Source organism: Lacerta agilis, chromosome 6 (assembly GCF_009819535.1).
Source record: "Lacerta agilis isolate rLacAgi1 chromosome 6, rLacAgi1.pri, whole genome shotgun sequence".
NCBI classification, from domain to species: Eukaryota; Metazoa; Chordata; class Lepidosauria; order Squamata; family Lacertidae; genus Lacerta; species Lacerta agilis.
In genome coordinates, this window is record NC_046317.1 from 45,780,279 (window position 1) to 45,797,912 (window position 17,634).

At 45.2% G+C, this 17,634-nt stretch overlaps 1 protein-coding gene across 4 annotated transcripts; it reads left to right on the forward strand.

Annotated features, from left to right (window-relative positions):
- The first annotated feature begins 5,388 nt into the window (after positions 1-5,388).
- Positions 5,389-10,493, forward strand: LOC117048480 (Krueppel-like factor 2). Of its 4 annotated transcripts, XM_033152333.1 has the most exons (4): positions 5,389-5,608; positions 5,980-5,981; positions 7,265-8,244; positions 9,025-10,493. In XM_033152333.1, the coding sequence occupies exons 1-4, from the start codon at positions 5,516-5,518 to the stop codon at positions 9,198-9,200; spliced, it is 1,251 nt and encodes a 416-aa protein (XP_033008224.1). In that variant the 5' UTR covers positions 5,389-5,515; the 3' UTR covers positions 9,201-10,493. The 4 variants fall into 4 exon arrangements, with proteins under 4 accessions (XP_033008224.1, XP_033008228.1, XP_033008225.1 ...); XM_033152337.1 differs by lacking the exon at positions 5,980-5,981 and having other exon boundaries at positions 7,272-8,244; XM_033152334.1 differs by lacking the exon at positions 5,980-5,981 and having other exon boundaries at positions 5,389-5,607.
- The last annotated feature ends 7,141 nt before the right edge of the window (positions 10,494-17,634 follow it).

A 17,634-nucleotide genomic window follows, 5' to 3' on the forward strand; every position in this document is an offset into this window, starting at 1 on the left:
TATTTGCATTTCCTATTACTAGATATGAGTTTACACATGAACAGAAAGTCAGAGATAATTGATGGGAGGCCCTGTTCTAGTCCTGGAAGCAGCAGCAACCACCTGCCTCCCTATTTCATTTCTTGCTATATTGTCTGAGTCACTTCAGACATTTAAAACTATTGTTCAGGGGGTGGGAAAGAACAAGCAAAACACTTGGGTTTTGACACCTAAAACTAAGCCTGTGCATCTCCTCACATAGGGAAATGCATGTGTTGTTTCTACAACTTGATGTGCATGCATCCTCAGCTCTGGGCATGCTAAACAAGCAGCAGAAAAAGTAGAATTTTTATTACTCTTTTATGTCACTTTCCTCAAGCTTTCTTACATCCAAAGCCTTAATGAATCCAAACTACATTCCTATTGTCTTCTGCTACTTTATTGAAGAGGCAGGAATGGATGGGTTGAGTAACTGGGATAGTTTAGTTAGAGTGTGCTGCTTATAATGCCAAGGTTGAAGGTTCAATTCCTAGAAGGGGCAGCTGCATATCCCTGCATTACAAGGGTTTGGACTAGATGATCCTTGGGGTCCCTTCCAACTTTTCAGTACAGTTGTACGTTCAGAAACCAAAGCGCAGCTTCTGATTGTGCAGCTTCCTGCAGCCAGCCGGATGTTCAGCTTCCAAAAATCGTTTGAAAACTGAAACACTCACTTCCAGGTTTCGATTGTTCAGGAGCCAATTTGTTTGGGAGCCAAGGCGTTCAGGATCCAAGGTACGACTGTACTGTGATTCTATGGTAGTTACAAATTGATTAATATTATTCTGAAAATAAACAGCCACTGGTATTCCATAGAAGTATTGCTGGGTCTAGTACATTTAACTTTATAAAATTTGTGGATGATACTACATCTGGAGGAACTGCAAACATGCTAGAGTATTCTGATATGAACCTGGGCTATAGTTATATTATTATTATTATTATTATTATTATTATTATTATTATTATTATTATTATTATTATTATATCCCACCTTTCCTCCAAAGGGCTCAAGGATGGTTATCCATCTCCTCATGTGATCATCACAACAAATCTGTGAACTTTCTCCTTCAACCCCTGTTTGAGCTAGGTCTTCAAGAAGCTTGACATGCGAGATCTGTAGGCCTAGAACAGGGGTCAGCAACCTTTTTCAGCCATGGGCCGGTCCACCATCCCTCAGACCATGTGGTGGGCCGGACTATATTTTGAAGGGGGGAAATGAACAAATTCCTATGCCCCACAAATAACCCAGAGATGCATTTTAAATAAAAAGCACACATTCTACTCATGTAAAAACACGCTGATTCCCGGACTGGGCCAGATTGAGAAGGCAATTGGGCCACATCCTGCCCCCAGGCCTTAGGTTGCCTACCCCTGGCCTAGAATAACCCATTATTTACTCCATAGTTTACCAATCACACCTTTCTACTCCCTACTTCCATTTTGGTTAGCATTGTGGCCTCAGGCAATCTCATGCTGCTAGTGGACATAATTTCTGATCCTCTGGCAGCTCAGTACTGCAGTACTGGGATGCTAATGTTGACCTAAAACCCTAATCCAATCAATATGACCCTGCACTCTGATTCAATCTTAAAGTGTGAGAGAAATGTAAGCCTCATCACTTGCTCAAGCTCAAAGTTCAAAACCCAGCTAATAAACTACCAAAATGAGAAGACAGCAAGAAACACGGAGGCCGATCTGTTTAGATGTGGGATATGTGTTAGAAGTGGCAAAGAAGAAACAAATGTTTGGGAATAAGATAGAGAACAACCAGGCAGGCAGCAGGAACGCTGAAAATGGTATCAGTGTTAGCACAGATAACAAACCAAGCATGAGTCAGCAATACGATTCTGTGACAAATACAGTGAATGTCTTTTTCTATTATCAGCAGAAGCATCACTTCTAAGACTAAGTGAAGTAAGTGTTCTTTGTCATTAAGACTCACATGGTACTCACACAAGTCTAGCTGAAAGTTGCAAGTGGAGTATTGCATTCATTTTTAGGCACTTGCAGTTCAGAAAAATTGCTAACAGGCAACAAAGGGGTTCCCCAGAAAGCAACAAAGGTGACAAAGGGTCTAGAAGTACTCCTAGCTGGAAAGGCTAATGAAACTGGGCAACAGGTCCATCTCAGGGGAAATAAAGTATCTGAAGAAGTGTGCATGCACACGAAAGCTCATACCAAGAACAAACTCAGCTGGTCTCTAAGGTGCTACTGGAAAGAATTTTCTATTTTGTTTCGACTATGGCAGACCAGCATGGCTACCCACCTGTAAGGGGAAATAAAGTTAGGACAGATATGTTGAAGAGTTTGCAAATATTTTTAAATATCTTAGAAGATAAATGGACAACATATTATCCACTGAGCATAAAACAAAAAGCAACTGTTTTAAATAGCAATGATATAGAAACTTTTAAAAATACTGCATATAATATCCTGGCTTTTAAAACCCAATGTTGGCTGCCTCGAACACTCTCCAATGCAACATTTTGTTGAAGATTTATATAAATATCAGCGTGTACGGGGCTTTATAGAGCAGTGTTTTTCAACCTTTTTTGGGCAAAGGCACACTTGTTTCATGAAAAAAATCACGAGGCACACCACCATTAGAAAATGTTAAAAAATTTAACTCTGTGCCTATATTGACTATATATAAAGTAATTCTCTTGAATTTTTCATTTTTTCCCACGGCACACCAGGCAACATCTCGCGGCACACTAGTGTGCCGCGGAACAGTGGTTGAAAAACACTGTTATAGAGTACAAAGGGATAAGTCTCTGCCTGTAGGGTTTATAATCTATAATCTATCACAGGGAGACAACAGAGAAAGGAGAGGGGGATGTAGAATCATAGAATCATAGAGTTGGAAGGGACCGCGAGGGTCATCTAGTCCAACCCCCTGCAATGGAGGAATCTCAGCTAAAGCATTCATGACAGATGACCACCCAGCCTCTGCTTAAAAACCTCCAAGGAAGGGGAGCCCACAACTTCCAGAGGGAGATTATTCCCCAGTCAAACAGCTCTTACTATCAGAAAGTTTCTTCTGAAGTTTAGTTAGAATCTCTTTTCTTGTAACTTGAAGCCAGGGTAAATAAGGGAAGAATATGCATTACTAGTTTACACATATTTAGGCTTAATTGCAGTAGGAAATAGAGACTGTGTCAAAGGCTTCACAGAAAAGATAGGTTTGGGATCTAAGACGGAGCATCATTCAAGTGATATGAGTAGCAGTTTCATACATAAGAGGAGGCAAGGAAGAAAGGAAGGAGTAATTTAAAGAAACAGCAGATTGTCTATTTTCAAAAATGATTTTAATCGTTTAATTTCAACAGCTTATTTTCTATAGCTCTAGGAAATCATAGAATTGTAGAGTTGGAAGGGACCAGGAGAGTCATCTAGTCCAACCCCCTGCAATGCAGAAATCATTTGCCAACGACCCTGAGATTAAGAGTTGCATGGTCTACTAACTGAGCTGTCCACAGAACACTGTTAATATGTACATACCTGTAGCATACAAAATCACAATGGACTCAAGTCCATTAATTTAAATGGGTCTACTCTGAGTATGGCCTAGTTGGAAACCATCCATCATTTTCGCTCAAAAATGTTCAACCCTTGATTTCTACACACCATCACAAATTTAGATTAAAGTCCCAGTTTTACCCAGAACTTTTACCGACTTTGGTTTTGCATATAAAGGATTATTAATTAATGCACATTATGCTTAGAACTCATTGACAGGCTTCAATGGCTTACTTCTGAGTAATCATGCAGAGGACTGGCCTGATTATGATTTTGAGTTTCATTCACTACTGTGACATCTCCTTCCTGCTCTCTTTTGGGAGGTGGGGCTAGGACTTTGTCCCATTTGGTTTCTAAACTTGGAAGTCAGACCTTTCTCTTAAATTATTTCACTCAATTCTAATCATTATTTTTGTGGAGATACACATGAAACACATTGTGTGCCAAACATTATGTCTATCACCCTGTGTGTTTCTCCACTTACCTTCTTCTGTAGAGGGAAAATCGTGTCAGAATCAGAACTCATTTGCTATAGATGCTACTTCCACAGCAAATTACTGAAGAGGAATAGCAGAACCGTATTTCTATAGACCCCTATAGAAATGGGTATCTCTGAATTTCTGAATTGAGCCTTTCTGTGAAGACTTTTAAGGATTTCAGTCTGATTGGGTATAGCTTGTTGAGGTACATGACTTTCAATATTCCTTCTAACTCTCTAATTAGGATAAACATGCCTGTTCAATCACCCGATCTGCCTTTTTTTATTTCATACCCTTTTTAAAATTTATGAACAATATTGATAGGATTTCCTGTTTTAAAAAAAAAATCAGGACACCTTACAGAAAGGAAGAAAATTTAAATTAGACATACAATGTAACAAAGTATAAAGCAGCATAACTGCATAAGACATAACTGTGGGCTTTAATGGGTATTGGTGTATGTTATTTGGAACTTTAGCATTAGCCCCAACTATGCCATTTTCATCTGTGGACATGGGGGGGGGGCACACGTAAGCTCTTCTTACAGCCCTTCATTGTAGCTGTTTTCTTCTCTGCTTCATGAGATGCTCAGAGGCAAAACACAAATCCCTGACATTGCTATTACAGTTAACTGGGCAACCACCACCCGCACTTCTGTTATTTGCAACCATGCATGAAGCATGCAGAATGACTTCCAAGCTTCCATGCATAGGATCATGATACAAGTCAAGTTCTGATAAGGCTGCAGCTTCCCCTAGAAGCTGGATCCTGACTTTAGTTATAAGCTGTATCACATATTTATCGACCACACACACCACCTCTCCTTCTAGGAAAAGCAGAGTACAGTATTTGATGTTCTCTCTCTCTCTCTCATACACACACTGCAATTTTATCCACGCATACAACAACCCCTCCTGCGTGGTCTCTTAGCCACCGCCAGTTGGCCAGTGGGGGTTTAAGTCTGCCTCCCCGCAAACCCAGGCGGGCACTAACTAATCACTAGAGCACCGTGGATCTCGAAGAGGAGGCTGCTGCTCTCTCCGAATCGATTTCCTACGAAATGCCTACCGGAAGCACTCCGTGACAATTGCTCCAGAATAAAGACCGCTTACTTAGTAGGTCTGCTTCTGGATCTTAAAAAAAGTGGGAAGGTGCCCCTCCTTTGCTCCCTTCCTTTACCAGGAACGGGATTTTCTTGCTCATTTCCATTTGCTTGTCAATGAGCTTCGACTACTGTACAGCCGAGACCTTTGTAGTGGGCGTGGTCGTTCCCTTTGTAATAAATTCCAAAGATGAACTTCATGAATATGTAGTTCGCCTCGGCCAATCAGAGCGCACGGGAGCTCCCTCTCAGCTGTTTTACTACTGGAACGCAAGGAAACTTTTTTTTTTTTTTTTGGCGCTTGCAGAAGTTCAGCGCTCGTTCAGTGCCTGGAGGGGAGCTGCCGGACTCGGGGCAGTTTCCTAGCTCTTAACCGCTCAAGCCACCGTGCAAGATGAGCGCAGCCGTGGAGGAAGCTGTTTTGCCGTCTATCTCTACCTTTGCCGGATTGGTGCCGCTGGAAGACCGGCAGCCCGACATGGTACAGGTGAGGGCGCATGGAACTGTTTGGGAAAGCGCCGGAGGGGCAACGCGCAAGGAAGACCCTCCCGTCCTTTAAAACTAATATTAACGGAATGGCGCTCCGAGACTGTTTGGAGGGGTTGCGGGGCAGGGGCCCTTGGCCCCGGGGACAGTTTTCCCGTTCTTAATCGCCCCCCGTTGCTTCCCCTGCCGCCGCCAGGATCCAGATGTGTATTTTGGGTGGGGTGTTAGAAACTCTGTGCGGCGGCGCCTTGAGGCTGCACCCCACTTCTAATCTACCGGACTTTGCTGGGGAGGTTCCTGGTCTTTGCACTCGTAGGAGGATAAACTACCTTGGATCATATAAAAATGACACAGGTCCGGATCGGCTGCGAGCAATACGATTTTTCAACGATGTTAATTTAAAACTCTTGCCTGAGCTGTTTGGGGGCACCAACGTTATTGAGGTTTTCGCTTTAAAAAACAACAACAAACTTTCGAAATTGTCTTAGGAATTCTGGAGCGGCACATGCCTTAAAGTCAGCTCACAGCTGTGAGGCTAAAATACCGCACTCAGCCTCTTGGAGGACGGGCAGGATAAGAGAGAGTTTTATCCTGGTCCAGGAGTACGTGCAGAGAGTAAGGGTGGAGTTCCTGATCGGGCTGAATTGATGCCCGAATTGTTCGGTAGCAAAGTTAGCCCCTCACAGTTGGTGGAATTCCAACCAGCTTTGCGTCCCGATCCTGCACTGCGTTAGGCACCCCGAGGGGCAGTGGCGGCGCGTGCAAGCTCTGGTCGTTTAATAAAGAAACGTTGGGAGAGGGGCATTTTGAAGCCGAAAAGGGTGTCCCTACGAAAAAGGCTATTGGGGGAAGCGATTTTGAGCAGAAAAGCGTGGTAGTGGAGTAGGAAAGTGGTTAAGCATTGCTCTCCCCCCCTTTAAAATCTCCCTTTTCTTCTTAAAGGTCGTCACGGCTCCCTTATACGTATTTGCTTGTAAAACGTATTTTTGTCCCCACGGGAATTTCTGGGCGATCTAACAATTTAAAGGATAGCTAGAAACAAAAACACCTTGAGCATATTTTTGTGGGACTTTGAAAAGATGCAGGGATGAAGGTTTTTTTTTTTTTTTTTTTTTTGACGGCCGAGAAGTTTAAACTTAACTCTCCACGGGACGTTTTGGTAAAGACCGCCGTAATCTGCAAAGGACGGAGCGTACCAGTCATATTCCAGCGCGAGGGGCTTCTCGCTGAGCGGAACCAATCAAATATTGGGGCGGGGGCGGAGAGAGGGCGGGGCTAGTGGGGGTCAAGTCAATTAACTCCTCCATAATTAACTACATTCCAAGAGGAGATGGGTACATTTTGGAGAGATCAGGAAGCGATCCCGGCTCATTCCTGACTGGCGTACTAGACTGTGTAGACGCAGGATCCGCTCCTCCGAACCATAGCGAGGGGACCGGGTGGGATCCAGTGGAGCCTAGCAAAGTGGTATTAATTCGAAGTGATTTGAGTGCCAGGCGCGCCCTGCCCTTAAACTCATCGGAGAGGGAGGGTGAGCGCAACCCGTTTTTCAGGTTAGGGGGTGCTATAAATAGTGTCTGGATTTGGCTCCCCAGTAGCATGTTTGCGCCTGGCACGTTAACTCTTTTCCCGCCATAACCCCGCTGCTCCTATCCACGCAGCAGCAGAGGATCCCCACCCACGCGGAGGGCGCCGCGACCATCAAGAGGGAAGCGGACGAGCTGGGCAACTTCGTCGACCTGGAGTTCATCCTGGCGCACACCACGAACGGGCAGCCCACGGGGGTGGTGGCGCCCCCGCACCCCAACCCCAACTACCCGTTGCCCGAGACTCCCGAGAGCTGCGGCACCACCTACGACAGCGACAGCTCCAACTACCAGCAGCCCTCCAACAAGTTCGCCGCGTCCTACATGCCCAGCCCCGGTCACAGCTACATGGCCGAGCTCTTCACGCAGGACATGCAACAGCACCCGACGGCAGGGCCGGGCCCTTGCGAGCTGCAGCGGCGGGAATACACGGAGCTGCGCGCCCCTGGCTTGGCCCACGGTCACCCAGCCTTAGCTCGGGGCATATCCATGGAGCACCTGCGCGTCAAGCAGGAGCCGATGGACGGGCAGCCGTGCATGATGAGCGGCAGCCCGGATTGCCTGGGGCCCGCTCCTCTGGACCACAAGCCCCTTCTGATGCAGGCCATGATGCAGCACCAGCAGCCGCCCCTCCCGCAGCACGCGCCCTCCGGCTTCCCCAACGAGCAGATGAGCCCCGCGGCCCAGTGCCAGGTGGCTGGCGACGTGCACGCGCAGATGGGAGCCCCCCAGCATTACCCCCGGGGGCCCCACCTCTTTCCGCCCAACTTCGCCGGGCAGATGCAGCCCCAGTTCCGTGGACACTTCAGCGTCTTCCGGGAGTCCTTGAACGCGCACGCCCAGGGCCTGCACGGGCTGCTGGTCACGCCGCCCAATTCGCCCGTCTTGGATTACTATCCCCCGATGGGGCCCCCGGAGGAATGCAAGCCGAAGAGGGGCCGCAGGTCCTGGGCGCGCAAGCGCACGGCCACCCACAATTGCGAGTTCGCCGGCTGCGGCAAGACCTACACGAAGAGCTCACATCTCAAGGCGCACATGCGGACCCACACGGGTAAGGAGGGCGCAGGGCCCGGACAGGAGGGCGCGGGGTTGGGAGTGGAGTTAAGGGTCGCTGGGGGGTGGGGCGGGGATGCGGACCACCTCGGGTGGGTCGCTGGGGGGGGGGATGCCTCGGGTGGATGGATGTAGAGAAGCGGGCTCGCGGAGAAGGGCTCCTCAATAGGAGGAGCAGGGCGGGAGAAGCGCGGAGGTGTTTTGTCCCACCCCCCCAATGTGGGCGCACAGAGTGTAGCAATGTGGAGAATTGGACGCAGGGCAGACTCGCCGAGTGTGCGAAAACTGGCAGCAAACTCTGCCAGGCTGATCTTATATGACACTTGGGCGTGCTTTGGCTAATCGTGTGGCCCTGTCTTCCCGGGAATGTGCGGCTTGTGTACATGGGACGCTGCAGGAGCAGAGCTTGGCAGGACAGCGCCAGTGGGCTTTGTTGTTTTATTCCGCGAATTAAATTGTTTCTGGAAAGGCGCATGCAGTGCAATCCTGTGCATGTTGTTTGCCCGGAAGTTTGTTTGCAGAACTCTCCAGTTAAGAGCGCTGACTAGGTTGAACTAATGTTAATTTGATGTAAAGCGGTTATGTCCAATGTGGGACATCGTTGGGGCCAGTTTTCACTAGGGATGTGAGATCAGCGGAGAGCACATTCCCTGGAATAGACTCACTTGATCTTTTATTTGGGCGAGTGTTTGCCCCAGGGTGGGTGGAGACAGGGCCATTTGCACTCCTTTTCACCAGGCTAAAAAGTTCACCTTTCTCTCCTTTTCTGTTTTTCCAGGTGAGAAGCCTTATCACTGTAACTGGGAAGGCTGCGGCTGGAAATTTGCACGGTCAGATGAACTAACACGCCATTACCGCAAACACACTGGTGTCCGGCCCTTCCAGTGCCACCTATGTGACCGTGCCTTCTCCCGATCAGATCACCTGGCCCTGCACATGAAGAGGCATGTGTGAAGCATGGCCTGCTCCCTGGGGCACCTGGGTGGGATGTGGTAGGGATGAAGAAGAGGGGGATGGGACAGGACAACAGGGCAGGGATGCAAAGAGACTCTGAACTCTATTTATGAAGGGATGGAATATTTTCTTATTGGAAGAGGTAAATTATGTATATATTAGTAAAACATTTTAATATTTAAAGAGGAAACCCAGTTGGTTCTTCCATGAAAATATGGAAAACGTTTGTGTATTTAAGAGTGAATAGTTACACAGATCTAACTGCAGCAGAGTATATGAAAAATTGCACTGGAAATATTTGTGTGTGGGCACTATAATTGTGGCAGCATATCTCTGCCATTCCCATTCCAAATCTTCAGTGTGCACACAGCCATAGTACAAAGACTATGTCAATTGCCTCATGCGAGTTTAACTTTTTGATGTTTTGCTCTGTACAGTACAATGGTCTTTCTTTTTTATCTTCTAATGTAAAATGCTTGCTCTTGTCAAACTACCTTTTTATAGTAGGTATCCTTGAGGAAGAGAGGGACAAATTTTAACTTGCTGGCTCCTTTTGTTCAAAGGGATGGTGCCAAAAGGGACAGATCCAAAATGGTTGGCTTGAATTAAGTTACCCCAGTGAATTAAAACATCTGCATCTCATACCAAATTTTTTTTAATCAAATATAGATACTGGGGGGTGTTACCTCATGTTTTGCCAATGTATATAATGACCAGGGAAGGGACTAGAGGGAAGTCAACTTTTTTCTTTTTTCTAAAATGGTCACTTCTGGAACAGGCTGTAAAACCAAAATATAAACCCTGAACAAAAAGCAAAACTTATTCTGGAAGATTGCATGAGCTGAAGGGTTTCAAGGACCAATGTAGTGCAGGACAATCCTGCTGATACTTAACTCAGAAGCAAGTCCCATTTGAGTTTAATGGGACTAACAGCACAATCCATACATTCAAAAAAAGCCACATTGAGTTTAGCAAGTGTTCTAAGGTGGCCAAGCTGAAAATGAGGACAAGACTCCAGCACCTTTAATTAGTTGTATAGTTTAATAGTTGTAAGTTGTCACACAGGCTTACATCTTCTACACAGCTTTTATTAAGCAGAGGAATCCTGTCCTTTTTTTCAGCCAGTAACCCCAAAGTATACCTGGAGTTGCAATGTTATTTCCCCCCCCCCCCTTGTCCTGCTCAGGGATGCTGCTAAAGCATTGCCAAAAATGCCTTAACATTCAAATACATTTTTTCCCTGCAAAATTGAGATATCGCATACAGTGGTACCTTGGGTTACATACGCTTCAGGTTACATACGCTTCAGGTTACAAACTCCGCCAACCCAGAAATAACGCTTCAGGTTAAAAACTTTGCTTCAGGATAAGAACAGAAATTGTGCTCTGGCAGCACAACAGCAGCGGTAGGTCCCATTAGCTAAAGTGGTGCTTCAAGTTAAGAACAGTTTCAGGTTAAGAATGGACCTCCGGAACGAATTAAGTACTTAACCAGAGGTACCACTGTATTTATAGGCGAAACCTTGAAAAAGTTCCCATATAAAAGTATAAATGTGTACTACTTCGGTGCTGTCAACCAGCTAAATTTCTTGTGGATGCGATCTTTGCTTTCAAGGGAACAAGTCACACTGAATGCAGTGGGAGCCACTTTTAAATAAGTTTATATAGAATTGTGCTTTGGCTGGCTAACTGTACAATCCTATATGTTTACTGAAAAATAAATCCCACTTTTTCCCCCAGCAGGGCTTACTCCCATATAATCGTGCATAGTATTGCAACCAAACTGTTTTAGCTTTTAACTAACAAGAAGATGTCCATACATCTGCTTAGTTGCAATACCTCAAGGTGCTTTGTGAGAATGTAACATGATTTTCAACCTCTTGTCTTTGTAAATAGGAAAGAAAGCCATCTTTGCTTGCTTCTTAAACAAATGTGTAGGGCACGGAATGCTCCAAGACTCTTGTAGATTTATGAATTTAAGTAGTGACATTTTTTTGTAAAAGTACAACTGAAAACTATGGTTCTGTTCTTGCGGTCATTTGCCCTGAACGGCCTATTCCTTTGCTCAAACCAAAGATGCTGTTTGGATCATGAAAGCAATCTGTTCTACAAGGCTAATGATTTGGTTGATTAACTGATAACCTTTTAAAATCTGTTTTGGTGTCTCCTTCCAAAGGATGATCATGAAGCCAGGTACTGCTGCAGCTACAACCCCCCTCCTACAACTGCCACGGCAGCTTTTTTACTTTCGTTTTTTGTAAAGGGCATTTTTGTCCATTTCTGCTATACTTGAAACTTTCTTTCTGAAGAGAAAAGGACCCTCTCAATATGTAGCTCCTGCAAACAAGTTGTAATTCGTTTTTAAAAAATGCTGTACATGTAAATGTATTTTTTGTTTTTGTTGTTGTTTTTTATAGGCTGGGTAAATGACCTCAGCCCCTGGTATGTGCACTGCACCTCTCTGTATTATATTGTTAATTTTGTGTGTGTGTTTGGCTTGGGCCCATCGAGCAATCTACTGTGCAAAATGTTAGTTTTCTCTATATGCATACCTTTTAAAGATTGTTGATCTGATGCAAATAATAAAAAATCTGAACTAAAGTAGTTTATTTCGAACTTAACTGCAAAAAAAAAATGTGGGCAGGAGGACAGCATCTGAAATGGTGAGGTAGACATCTTTTAAAATAGGAAACTGCTCTTTGTTTCACAAGTTAGGTTTAAAAACAAGAGTGGGGGACCTATGGCCTTCCAGAAGTGGTTGGACTGAAACTCTTGTCATTCCCGATCCCTTGTGGCTGATAGGAGTTGGTAGTTCAATAACACTTGGACTAACAAAACCTGCAGATGTGCCAGTTTCAGTTTCCTCCCCATTTTGCTTGGGTGGCTAACACAGACGGAAATTGAGGTATGAAGTGGCCAGGTGCGAAGAGGGATAGGGTTCCTATGTCATTAATAGTTGTGTGGAAGTAAGTGGTGTTTATGTACCTGCAAAAATCCCCACTTTTACACACTTGTTAAAGGTGCAGGAGTCCCATCATTGCTTGCAGCTGGCCACTCTACTCAGGAACCAGGATTGTGTTTGCAGCTGTATTAAAAGGAAGCAAGGACTTCTGAGTCTCTGTGATGCCAGGTGGCTAGAGGACAGGTTCCTCCACAAATTCTATCAAGGCTGGGCATGGCCCATCCCTCTGGCTCAGCTGAGCTCCCCCACTGAATCTACTGGTAGTTTCACTCCTTGCTAGGCACAAAGGCTTCCTCTTTAAATTAATAAGGGTGACTAAGTTCTGGCAGGTCCCAAGCCCAACAAGCAGGTCTTTCTCCCTCCCTCCCACAGGCACTCATACTCATTTTAAGGGCTGGGCTTGTGCAAACTTGATGTGGAGCTATTAGCACAGGCAAAATGACTGTCCCAAACAAGATGGGTTTTATGAGCTGTGGCTGGAACTGGAGGCTACATCTGAACAGAGGAATCTGTAGGGATGATGGACTGTGGCTATCCACTCAGTCATGCTGGTGGAGGGAGCTTTTCTGTTGTAGATTACTTAGCTAGGTGCAGAATGGGAGGGTGTACATAGTGATCTGTCCTGAGAACTTTGCAGACTTGTAAGGGGTTTAAAATGAAGTAAGGGCAGCTATCCTGTGGGGGATATTCTAGGGCAGTGTTTTTCAACTACTGTTCCGCGGCACACAGATGTTGCCTGGTGTGCCGTGGGAAAAATTGAAAAATTACTTTATATATAGTCAATACAGGCACAGAGTTAATTTTTTTAACATTTTCTAATGGTGGTGTGCCTCGTGATTTTTTTCATGAAACAAGTGTGCCTTTGCCCAAAAAAGGTTGAAAAACACTGTTCTAGGGTAGCTGGTTGGTAGAGAGATCTGAAGAAAGCATGCAGTTAGTTGTGTGCATCTTACCAGCAAGGATAACCTTTACTCACTTCTTTGCTGTAACAAAGGGAGCTAGATTCTGCTCATGCTGATGGTGTAAATTTTATTTTGCCCTGCTGGAAGCATTTGAACTAGTTGTGACTCACTTAAATCTAGTGCTGACATGATTTTGGATTTGGTTAATCGCTAGCATATAACCTGATTTCAAACTAGCTAGTTTGGTGTGCAGATTGCTGGTTTTATACTTGTGTGCTGATAAACTAATTTGGTCCCTTGTGCGAAGCTTGGCCGCCTCTGCTTGAATTTTGAAATATGTTTGTCTGGCTGGATAAATGGAAGAAGATCTCGGCCTCAAATTAGATTTTCTAATAGATCCAGATTTGTGTGTGTGATACTTCTCCAAGGAGTGTCTTTGTTTACAGACCAGAGAAAGAGATGTGGGATAAGCTGAATACCTGATTAATCAGGCAAGTGTATGTGTGTGTGTTTGTGAAAGAGAGAGAGAGGGCACCACTGTTCTTGATATAGTTAAGCTTCTTGATTCCTACAAACATCCTGTAACACTTGAAGAGCTGGATTCAGAGTTTATCTCCCCTGCTCTCAGCAAATATCTGCAGCCTGCGATTATTGTTGGGGGAAAATTATGTGGAATGACAGATAATAGAATAAAAGAATCTTAGGGTTGGAAGGGACTCCAAGGGTCATCTAGTCCAATCCCCTGCAATGCAGGAATCTCATATAAAGCATCCATGACAGATGACCACCCAATCTCTGCTTAAAAGCCTCAAATGAAGGAGAGTCTACAACCTCCAGACGGAGACCACTCCAATGTCTAACAGCTCTTACTGTCAGAAAGTTCTTCCTGATGTTTAGTCGAAATACCCTCTTTTGTAACTTGAAGCTATTGGTTCGAGTCCTACCTTCCAGAGCAGGAGAAAAAAAGCTTGCTCCATCTTCCATGTGACAGCCCTTCAGATGCTTGAAGATGGCTATCATGTTTCCTCTCAGTATGCTCTTTTCCAGGCTAAACATTCCTAGCTCCTTCAGCCACTCCTCACAAGGCTTGGTTTCTAGACCCTTGATCATCTTGGTTGCTCTCCTCTGCACATGTTCCAGCTTGTCAACATCCTTCTGAAATTGTGCCCAAAATTGGACCCAGTGTTCCAGGTGTGGTCCAACCAAGGCAGAATAGAATGGAACTATTACTTCCCTTGATCTGGACACTATAGTTCTGTTGATGCAGCCTAGAATAACATTAGCCTTTTTTGTTTTTGTTTCTGCATCACATTGTTAAGCTAGTGATCTTTTTCACATGTACTACTGGCTAGCCAAGTGTTCCCCATCTTATAATTTGTGGCGCTGGTTCTTCCTGCCTAAGTGTAGAACCTTACATTTGTCCCTGTTGAAATTATTTTTGTTAGTTTTGGTTCAGTTCTCCCATCTGTTAAGGTAATCTTGAATTCTGATTCTGTCTTTAGCGGCACTGACTACCCCTCCCAGTTTGGTGTCAACTGCAGATTTGATAAGCATCCCTTGAATACCTTCATCTAAGTCATTTATAAAGATGTTGAACAACAACAGGCCCAGGACAACCTTGTGGCACCCCACTTGTCACTTTGCCCCCCAGGATGATGAGGAACCATTACTGAGCACTGTTTGGGTTTGGTCAGTCAACCAGCTACAAATCCACCTAACAATTACCTTGTTTAATCCACATTTACCAGCTTCTCCACAGGAATATCATGGGGGACTTTGTCAAAAGCCTTACTGAAATCTAGATACACTATGTCTACAGCATTCCTCTGATCCACCAAGCAAAAAAAGAAATGAGAGTCATCTGACACAGGGGCGTAGTCAGGATTTTTGTTGGGGGAAGAAAGCCTTTTTGTAGGGGAACCTTTTATATGTATTTTTTATTGATTTGGGGGGAGGGAAGCTACCCCTCCTTGCCCTGGCTTGACTATGCCCATGATCTGGCATGACTTGTTTTTGAGAAACCCACGTAAGTGTCAAGCTTACCGGTCGGTAGTTACCTGAGCTTTCTTCCCCCCCCCCCTTTTGAAGATGAGGACAACACCCTACTTTCCACAGCACTGTTACTTAGATCTTTGGTGGCATATTGCTCTGTTCATATATTTTGCAAGAGGGAATAAAGCATTTGTTCCCATAGTGTTTATAGCTTACTAGAGAGAAGGTGGTGTACCAAACAAAACTGAAAATGAGTGGGATACAAATATTTACTGTTTTAGGCAAGATGGTCAGGTGAAAACTCCCTAAGCTTCGGCTGCTGGAGCGTCTATTGTTCTGAAACTGCTTATACAGCTTCTAAAACTGAAATAGGCAGAGGTGTACCTAGGGTCCTTTGCACCTTTGGTAAGGAGCTGTATCAGCACTGGTGCCAGAAAAAACACTTTACCACAATAGCCACTGCAGAAATTACCAGTACTACATTTTACATGATTCAAGTACTCAAAGCATTCAGAGTGAGGGCAAGGTGAGTAGAAAGGGCAAATAATAATAATAATAATAATAATAATAATAATAATAATAATAATAAATAATGCACACCTTTGTGCCATGGTGCAACAAGGACAGGAAGCTTCTCTCGCATTTGATCTTGCACATATACATCATACACTCCATGATCTGATAAGTGATTCTTGTCCCACCCCTGGCTTGAGTCCCTGGTTGGGGCTGGTTTTGCCAACCCCTAGGTATGCCCCTGGAAATAGGACACAAGTCTAATGCTCAGATGGCATGATACTATCTAAAGAAAAAGCAGTACTAATGGGAATGTTATGTGTTGGGATGAAGGGGTGGTGGATTGAGTACAGCTATGCAAATTTGTGAAAGATTGGGGGGGGGGAGAAGACAGTACCAAGAGGAAGGGCCTACAGGCTTCTCATCTCCATCATCTTTGGTGATAATATAAGCTCCTGTTCTGTGGGGTAAGGGCAAATGAAAAAGCAACTAGCACGGCAATGCCCTAAGATGACAGAAAACATGAGTCACCTAGATATTGTGATGAGGCCTTGATCCTATAAACAGGGCAGAAAGAATCACAATACTTGGCCTCTGAGGTGTTGCTCGCTGAACTGGGGGGCGGGGATGTAATTCGAGTGGAACCAGCTCATCCTGCCCGCTTGCATACGTTACGTGATGGTCCAACAATTGCAAGCGAATGAGGCCCTTAGTGCAAATCATGAAGTGGCTGGTGTTCTCTGTGTTAGCTTTGTAAAAATCACAAACATGAGCTGCTTTGGGTGGAGTTAGTGTAGCAGTTCTGTATGCCTGCATGCAAGGTAGCCTCTAGGGAGCAGCACTTGTAGAACAAAAGCTAGAACTCAGTCGCTGGCAGGTCTTGATGCGAAGAGGCTGTACTATATCTTGTCTTAACTTCAATTACATTTCCAAAGTAGAATTATGCCCCCTTGTGATGCCTTTGTATAGTGTACTATCAACACAGTTTGATAAGAATGCTAGAATCGTATGCATTTCTTCTTTCCAAAAACAAGTCAGCAGTACACTACCCCAGTTGCCTGGGAGCAAGCCCTATTTAATTCTGACAGCCTTGGTTCTTCTGAGTAGTCATGTATAGGATTGCACTGTAAATAACTGTCCTGAGATGGAATAAGAAATTCACATAGGGGAGTTTGTTGGCATCCGCCTGTCTCAAGAGACCTTGGAGTGCACCTCTGGGGTTGAAGTCAAACCACTGCATTAGAAGCACTGGTGACCTCCCTGGGACGCAAGCCTGAGCAGTGTAGATGGAGGTCCTGGGCTGCACAGATGACAAGACCCCCCCCCTCAGTCTCACTGGTGTGGTCCAAAAGAAAGCAGAGCAGTACGTTTGGCATCAAGAGTTGCTAGAAGGAGGCATACAAGGCAACATCCAACCATCTTAGGGACTCTGCTTCAGATTTGTGTAGGCCTTTTCCTTAGCCTTTTCTTCTCCCGAAGATATCCCACAAGGCAGCGGAGGTTTAGGATCAGAGTTTTCCTCCTCCTAGATGGGTTACGTTCCGAGGTTGACGAGCCCCCTCTGCCCCTCGCTTCCCTCTACAGCATGTGCAGAAACCACCTTCTTGAGTGTTGGGCCCACTGTTGGTCTTGTCCACTCAATCTGCTGGAGCCTGTCTTCACATGCAGGGGTAATTCCCTTACTCACTGAGGGTTTAAGATCCATTGGCTACTGCTACCTGGTTTAGCCAGCCAGTCAAAACTGTTTACCAGGGTGTGGCTGATGTCACTTGCTGACAGCTTCCAGGACCCACAAGGTGAGAGCTGCGTTGGATGGGAACCAAAGGTGGAAAAACTACCCCAAAAGGAACATGACATGTCCCCCCACCCTTCCCCTAACACCCCATACACCCCAAGTAGGGGAGTAAAGAGACATAATTAACAATGGTTAGGCTGGATCATGCCAAAGGCCCATCTCCATCAGCATTCTGTTCCTACAAAGGTCAACCAGGTGCCTTTGAGAAGTCCACAAGCAGGACATGAGCACACCATAGCCATCTCCTGCTTGTGTTCCCCAGCAACACTGG